This window comes from Trachemys scripta, chromosome 3 (genome assembly GCF_013100865.1).
Source record: "Trachemys scripta elegans isolate TJP31775 chromosome 3, CAS_Tse_1.0, whole genome shotgun sequence".
NCBI lineage: Eukaryota > Metazoa > Chordata > Testudines > Emydidae > Trachemys > Trachemys scripta.
Genome location: NC_048300.1, coordinates 104926514 through 104934958, shown reverse-complemented (window position 1 = coordinate 104934958; position 8445 = coordinate 104926514). Strand labels below are relative to the sequence as shown.

The following is an 8445-nucleotide window of genomic DNA, read 5'->3' as shown; positions in this document are numbered from 1 at the left end:
ATCCCTAAATGACTTTCCCAGGGTCATACACAGAACATGTGGCAGAGGAAGGACATGAATCCAGGACTCCCCAGTGCCAGGCTTTTGCCCTGATCACTGAACCAATTGTTCATTTCTGAAAAATAACTTATAGGGACAATTTTTGAACTCTATAATTTCTAAAACAGTTTATGTAAAATGTGTAAAGAAATGCATGATGGTATCAAGTTTTTAGTGGTGCTAGTTTGGAGGAGCTGCATAATTCACTTTCGGGTTCAGTGTGTGAGGCATGCAGCACTTCTGAATTCATGCTGATTTAGATAACAGGATAATGAGCAGTAAATATGATGGGTTTCTAAAGAACAAAATCCTGGTATAAAGGCTGGGTTGTGATACTTCAGTCCTTAACTGCTGAAGGAGAGTTTGGGGTATGCAACTGCAAGAGGTGGACTTGCTTGCTTCTTTTGTATCAAATCATAAATCAATTGGGTGCAGTCAATGAAATATTTCTGGATTTTCATTAAAATTAATTTGAGAAAAAAACATTGGCTTGGATATTAGTAGTTACTTGGTGTGAAAGCTGCCTGATGGAGTATGAATGAAGGATAAAGAAACAGCAATGTATCAAGATGGGGGGGAAGGCATACGATGGGCTGCTGCAGTGATTCATGTTCATTTTATTTAATATCTTTATTAAAGATCTGGAAGAGGAGACAAAAGGTGTGATAGTTAAATTTCCAGATAATTGCAAATTGGGAGGTTGTGTTAAGACAGAAATAATACAAAAGGCCCCTGTGATTAGATGTATAGATCCTTATCTTCCCCTCCACTTCCATCCCAAAAGGGACCCTACTTAGGTGGACCATGGAGATGGAAATGCCAGTTCTGTGCCATCATACATCATTCACTGTGACCTTGTGTAAATCCCCCTACTGGAGTTCCAGGGGGATAGGGCTGCATAGAGCTTTGCACAGTAAAAAGGAAAGCCACAGTCTACATCATCTCATTTTGGAGATGTTGGATGTCCGGTTAGATAGCTGCAGCGAAGTTAATGGTGGCTTTGTCCTGGCACCCAGAGAATTTTTCCTTTCTTTCTTTCTGCCAGGTCAATGGGGAATATGAGGTGAGAGCTGGGGTATAAAGATGTCCAGTCCTTTATGAGAATGGGTTGGTAGGTAACTGCCATGGGATTTCCTCAGCCAATTGTTTTTTTTTTGTGGGAACACTTGCAGGGTATAACACCAATGTTCAGTGGCAGACATTTATTTAGAAAACCGTAATTCTGCAAAGGACCAAGTGATTGATAGTGGAAAGTAAATTACACGAGATCTGTAGAAAGAATGTAGTATGGTGGTAATAATAAACCAATACAGCTTTGGACTACCTGCGTAGAGGCATCGTGAAGATATAGAGGCACAAATCAGGAAGCTGATGGTCTCCTGCCAAATGCTGTTGCTAAGACTATAACAACTTAAGAAAGCTGCATTTATTCCTGGGCACTTAGTAATGTAAAGATGTTGACAAATTGGGAGCAAATCATTTATCAAGTAACAAGAATGATTGAAGGACTGAAATGGATGATGTGAAAAAAGATAACTTACCCAAAGCTGCCTGACTGGAATATGATAATAATTCTCTACAAGTGTAACTATGAAGAGGGCTTAGAGGTCTGTCTGGGTAGAGCTCAGTGCAGGATCAGTGGCTGTCAGAGGCTAGCTGGCCTGTTAAGGTGGAGGTGAGGGCAGCTCAGCATCACCTGTGATGCAGCAACTATTTTCCTGCTGATCCTGACTTGGTAGCTTGATTGCAATTATTGGAGAACTGGGAAAGGAAGGCTGACAGAGAAAGAGCTTAGTGCGGGGGAACACACCTAGAAGATTGAGAGTTCCCTCTCTTTGAACTAGGTCTGATAGAAGTTAGGTAGCAGGATAACTGGGAGAAAGATGTAGGAGGGAGGTAGCTTCTGTGGTGGGCCTTGAAATAGGAGTTAGAGTCTAAGAGAGATAGCCTTGGGACTCCATGTTCAGCTAAGGAATGGCACCTAGGGGTAATTTAAGAGAGAGGAGAAATTGAGCCTGAGGGGGATAGAAGCGGTTTAAGTTTGTGGTTTTAGTTGGAATTTGTTGGGAATTCTAGAGGGGACACCTGGAAGCCCCTTCCTTGAAAAAAAAAGGTGAACCTAGAGAGGCTGGGGAACCTGGGAAGGTAGAGATGTTGTGAGGCTCTGAGACAAGGAGTGTAAGGATGACAGAGACCAGAGACAGGGGCTGAAGACCTAACACAAGGTCATTGAATAATTTATTGGTAGGAACTCCTGTTACCCCAGGAAGAGGAGGGACTATAAGTGACCTGGCTAAAGAGCTGAGTCATGAGAAGAAGTGTGCTACAGTAGGGCTGGAGTGGTGTTTGGCAGCAGGTTCCAGGTGATGAGAGCCTGCTACCCCATCCTGAGCCATGAGGGGGTCTGCTGATTGGGGAGTCACTCTCCTCCAGTGCCAAAAAGTTAAAAATGAGAAAACTAGTTGCACGTGGAAGCCCAGAGAACAGCCTCATATAAATAATAGAGCACTGTTGCATTACATGTGGTCCAAATCTTCTTTTCTAAAAGTACATTTGTGCAAATGTCTAGGAGCAACAGGAATATTCTGTGACTTTGTTTAATTTCACTGTATTTTTTCAACATTGCAGTGTTTGCAGCCCTAGCACAATATTTTGCTAATGCATGAGAAAATGAAAGTGAATCTGTCTCTTTTTGCTTTTCTGTCTGGTGTGTGTTTAACACACAAACAAAACATAAAACGTAACAGCCTAGATTCTTTATTATCCACGTGGTGAGAAACACAAAATAAACACATGGCATAAACAGTACACTACAACCTTTAATATTCTTCAGTTTCAATAGTCCAAAGTGGAGCATTTAATATAGGGAAGGACACTAGTATTTTTAAATTATTAACCGGCCTATACTGCCTTAAGGGAACGAAAATTCAGGCTGAGTTACAGTATGGCCAACCCTAAGAGTTTGAAAATCATGAGTCTGAACCCAAAATTTCCTGAGACTTTCAAAAGGTGAATAAATTGTAAGTTTTGGTCTGGCTTTTGCACACCCCCTTGCCATCTTCAAAGTGTATATAACAATGGCAGGTTGAAAATTCAAACTTGAATGCCTACAAAATGTATGTGTGTGCACACATCCTGCTCTCCTGGATTCCATTTGTCTCTGGCCCTCCCCACTCCTTAGCTTCTCACTGCACAACTCCAGCTGCCCCCACAGTTCCAACAGCTGCCTCCTGGCTCCAGCCTGCAGGTGAGGTTCCAACCTCTATTAACTCCTTCTTTCTGCAGTGTAGTGCTTTTGGAGGGAAAGGGGGAGTTTGAGGAACCTGCTGCTGGGCTCAATAGAAGGGTTGGGTTCACCCTGTTGTGCTGTGCCTGCTCTGGGGCTCTGCCCCACTCAGAGCGCACAGCAATACCTCTGTATTGCAAGCAGTGAGTATAGCTCTGCTCAAAAAGGGAAACTGCAGATGACTCAAGCAAAATTCTTGATCTGTCTGATTGATCAGAATTCAGCCCAAAATTGACACGCTTGGTAATGTGAGTATTGACAACACCAGTGACAGGAAAAAATGGCCAACCATGAGATTTTACCAGTCTCTGGAGCAATGATCTAAGGGCTTTGATGGAAGTTCCAGGGCCTGTGACCTTTAAAACAAGGAGAGCTCTGGAAAATATCATGGTATTAAAACTCCTGTGTTGGCAGGAGGATGGACTATGACTGCTACTTCCTGTATAAAAAGGTTGGGTAGCATTTTGATGTCAATTCTCTGAGAGATCAGGCTGTAGCCCTCCATTGCCTGCAGGATAAGGTGAAGCTGTGATCAGTAGGCTCACAGCCTGAGGTAGCTAAATTCCTAATAGCTGCTAGTAAATTGTATCTTTGACTATTCTCTAGCTTTTCTATGGGATTTGAACTTAGTATTCAATGCTTTAATATATGCACTTCTTAAATCCTTAATTGCTTTAGAACCTGTATCCTGAGTAGGCCTATAGCTTTGGCCAGATGGGTCAGAAAATTACGGTTCCTCTTGTGCAAAAAAATCTGGTTTTTCAATGAGATGAGAGTAGTTAAAGTAATGCCACATTTCTTGCCCAAAGTTGCATTCAAATATCAACTGAAGGTATCATTTCTGATTCCTTGACTAAATCCTGGTCATGAGGAGAAGAGACTCCACTGTATGATTGCGGTGAGCCATCAGGATTTCCCTAAAAAAAAAAGACTTGATACCCATATGTTTGGGTCACTTATTTGTTTTCTAAGAGCTCACTCTACCAGAACATTAATGACCTTCTAGGCAAAGAGAGTAGAAGTTTCTCCACTTGAGCTGTCCAGGGTAACCACCATGGCCACTCCATATACTTTTGTTGAGTACTGGAGGCTGCATTTGGTGAAAGCTACAGCTTGACATTTCTAAGCAGTACAACCAGTTAGTTATGGTCACCATTGAATACAGATTGAAGTCCTATGTGTTTCAGCATGTAAGAGGGCGCTGGAAAATGGCTATTTGTGTCCTGCTGATTTGCTTTTTCCAAGTACTCCTTTAGCAGGTACCAGTCCAGCAAGCATCCCAAGTCTAGAAGTTCAACAGCGTAGCTTTAATGGCTATTGCTGCTGTTTTAAAAGTTAATCAAGCTTACTGCTCAGCAAAACAACTGACCGTGAGCTAGCTAGTGCCTACCGCAGGGTGAGTGGTGACTGTTCGGGGAAGATCACTTTCATGTTCCTGACTCTGGAATAACTAAAGTAGACAGTGAAATCCAATCCACGTTTCACACAAGACCTTGTGCACGCTGGGCCAAGGGTGCTGAGAGAGTCATGGAGACCTCCAGCATGGCCAGATGTGAATAATAAAGCTGCTAACTGCACTGCATAGATTCTTCCTTTTATATATTCAAGGCTTCCAGTCTAATGTGACCTGTGCTGCAACACAAAGTGATCTTGAAGTCAACTCTGATTGTTCCTGACTCCAGTTGCTAGGATAGAGGCGATATCAATCCTTTCCATCTCCCTGAGGGTCCCCACAAGTTGAAGAAGTTAGGAGTGTGGTTATCTCTATGTTAAATATCGTAATTGTTTTATTTCAATACCCATTCACCTCCCATATTTCAGAGGTGGGTTAATTTGGAGGAGGTGAGGAATGTTGGCTTTACTTATTTTAAGCCATTCTAATAAACTTTAAACTACAAAAATCTTAAATGTTTTTCTTTCAGTGACAATATAAAGCTACTAAAGAATGGAGTACAGACTAAGTGTTGTGTAGTAGTGTCAGTATTGCAGAATGGTTTTGAGCATTATTTCTCTAGAGAAACTGTCTTGGTTGCCCTTGGACAAATATTCTTCTCCAGTCTAGTAGAACGGCTCATGATGATCTCTCTTCGGAAGTTCTATTGGCACTAGTTTCTCTCTATGTTGGCCCATCCAACAAATGGAGCTCTTTGTATACTTCCTGAAAGAGAAGAAACATTTAGCATTCAATCAAATGGGCAAAGTTTGTTCTCCCCTTGTAAATATTTCTACCTCTTTGGCCAGTTCAGTGACACAGAAATAAGTTTTGATTACAGCTGGTCACATAATGCACAATCATTTGCTAGTAATACATTCAATAACTGCTTCAAGGATTTGTTGAATAGATTTATTCAATAAGCAGTTTTTACAGCTTATCATGTAAAACATTATTTGCTGAGTAACGTAAGGAACAAAAACTGGCAAATTCATTGACTAGACTGTTGGGATATCATTCGGACCGCTTTAGTTTTGACACAGGATTCCTACAGCTTAATTTTTGTCTGTGTAAGTATTTTAGTTACTTTACTATTTATTCAGAAACATAAATATCTTTGGAGCTTTGAAGAGAAAGACATGGTCCCATGAACTGTGGGAGCATGTTACCCTACTTATCCACTAGGTGGCAGTTTTTGCTTAACTTTTTTTTCTTTTTAAATTTGAATTAGATGGAGAAAGGAAAATACACCTCTACCCTGATATAACGCGACCCGATATAACACGAATTTGGATATAACGCGGCTAAAGCAGCACTCTGGGGGAGGGAATGGGGGGGAGGGACTGCGCGCTTCAGCGGATCAAAGCAAGTTCAATATAACGCGGTTTCGCCTAAAATGCGGTAAGATTTTTTGACTCCCAAGGACAGCGTTATATCGGGATAGAGGTGTACTTTATTATGCCATGTGTAACAGACACTTGTATGTTGCTAGCTTTGATCTTTGTAATGATTCTTTCTCTTTCTGCAGTTTGTTTAATGATAGAGGAGAAAGGTGAGAGCAAAGGAGATTGAGTCCTTAAATCTTGTCCAATAAATATGCATTTCTCAGACTGGTAGTCAGCAACTACCCCATTCTATTCTCAAGTTCATTGATTTTTAAGGTCAGAAAGGTCAGATTTTTAAGGTCAGAAAGACATCCATAGAATCATAGAAGATTAGGGTTGGAAGAGACCTCAGGAGGTCATCTAGTCCAACCCCCTGCTCAAAGCAGGACCAACACCAACTAAATCATCCCAGTCAAGGCTTTGTCAAGTTGGGCCTTAAAAACATCTAAGGATGGAGATTCCACCACCTCCCTAGGTAACCCATTCCAGTGCGTCACCACCCTCCTAGTAAAATAGATTTTCCTAATATCCAACTTAAACCTCCCCGACTGCAACTTGAGACATTGCTTCTTGTTCTGTCATCTGCCACCACTGAGAACAATCGACCTTCAGTCTTGCTTTAAAGACTCCAAGTCATAAAGAATCTCCCTTGATAAGTTTCTCCAATGGCTAATTACCCTCCCTGTCAAAAATGTCTTATTTCTTATAAGATTTTTTTCTCATTTCAACATCCAGCCAGTAGAACTTGTTATATCCTGTCCTTCAAATTAGTAGTACTTAATGAAGGGGCACAGAGCAGCAGCAGAAATTGGATAGCAATAGTCTACTCAAATTCAAATAATGGTTGGTTTGATTAGCCAAAAGAATCCTATGGGACCAGGATTTCACCACTAAAGACAGTAGCAAAATTCCCATTGACTTCAGTGGGGCCAGGATTTCACCCTATAACATTTGTAACATGACCGCATAAGAATTACAGTGGCCAACTACATTTTTCTGTGATTTCCCTATCCCTTTTTCCATGATGTTGGACTCCTTTGAGGCTGATCTTTGTTAAAGCAGACAGCTGGTGTAGCTAAAGGCTTCTCGCCATCAGAGGAGTGAGGCCCTGAAGCCAGGGCCAGCTCCAGGCACCAGACGAGAAAGCATGTGCTTGGGGCGGCACATTGTAAGGGGCGGCATTCCGGCCAATCTTGGGGCGGCCAGCCCAGCCCTGAAGGGGCACGGACCCCGACCCGGGGGGCAGGAAGTAGTGATCCCCCCCGGGACGCGCCACTCCCCACCACCTGCATCGGCCTCCGCCTCCCGCACCGCTCTGAGCCTGGCCTGGCCAAGCCACCTTTAAAGGAGCAGCTGAGCCATCACCTCCTGCAGCCCCTGGGCACCGGAAGGAGGGAGGGTTCTGTGGCGGCCCGGCGGGCACCGGATGGAGGGAGGGTTCTGCGGCAGCCCGGCGAGCACCGGAAGGAGGGAGGGTTCTGCGGCGGCCCAGCGGGCAGCGGTGGCAGGGACAGTTCTGCAGTGGCCCGGCAGGCACCGGAGGGAGGGAGGATTCTGCGGCGGCCCTGCGGCCAGCGGAGGGGCAGGCCCCACTGATCCCGGCGCCATTTGCACTGTGCCAAGCCCCGCTGCAATGCTGGCCCCACACAGAGGTCGCAGACCCCAGCCAGCGCTGCCTGTGTCGGCCCCCTTGGAACCTGCCTGGCCGGGAGAGGCACCCCAAGCCGGAGGGGGGAGCCCCTCTCGCCAGGCTGCAAGCGGGCTGCAGCGCCTGGCTGCCCGCGGGCGGGTGCCACCCTTCACTCCCCTGCAAGCTGCCTTGACCGCCCTCCATGCGCTCCCTGCAGCTGCCGGTTTTTGGGGGTTTTTTTTTGCTTTGGCAGTCCGGCCACCTTTTTTTTTTTTCCTGGGGCGGCAAAAAAGCTAGAGCCAGCCCTGCTTGAAGCAGCCTTCATTGCAACGAATCTGCAGACCTGAGCAATCTGGAAGGTTCTTTCAGATCAGGATTTTTGTGTGCTTAAAACTCATCTGAATCTCTGAAGCTTTTGATGTCCTCCCCATCATTAAAGGACAGATTCACTAGTGCACTCTTCCTCTTTTGTTCTGATACAAAGCAGCTGGAATGTACTGGGAGAACCTGACCTCTAGTCTAGATATTCTTACTGTTTACTTATTCATCACAATGAAGTTGATAGTGGGAGACTTTAAATCCTCTTTTGGGACCTGGTCCTTCACCATTGAAATAAATGAGGGGTTTGCATTGACTTCAGTGAACGAAGGATCAAACCCTCAAGGAGTTTGAT

General features: G+C 44.1%; 1 protein-coding gene across 2 annotated transcripts in view; it reads right to left on the bottom strand.

The window, feature by feature from the left end:
- Positions 1 to 2790: 2790 nt before the first annotated feature.
- SLC2A12 (solute carrier family 2 member 12) overlaps positions 2791 to 8445 on the bottom strand; it is a 36636-nt gene continuing 30981 nt past the window's right edge. For both annotated transcript variants that reach the window (XM_034765613.1, XM_034765614.1), the window contains one exon: positions 2791 to 5483. In XM_034765613.1, the coding sequence (XP_034621504.1) occupies positions 5384 to 5483 (100 nt within the window). In that variant the 3' untranslated portion in view covers positions 2791 to 5383. The remainder of the gene's footprint in view (positions 5484 to 8445) is intronic.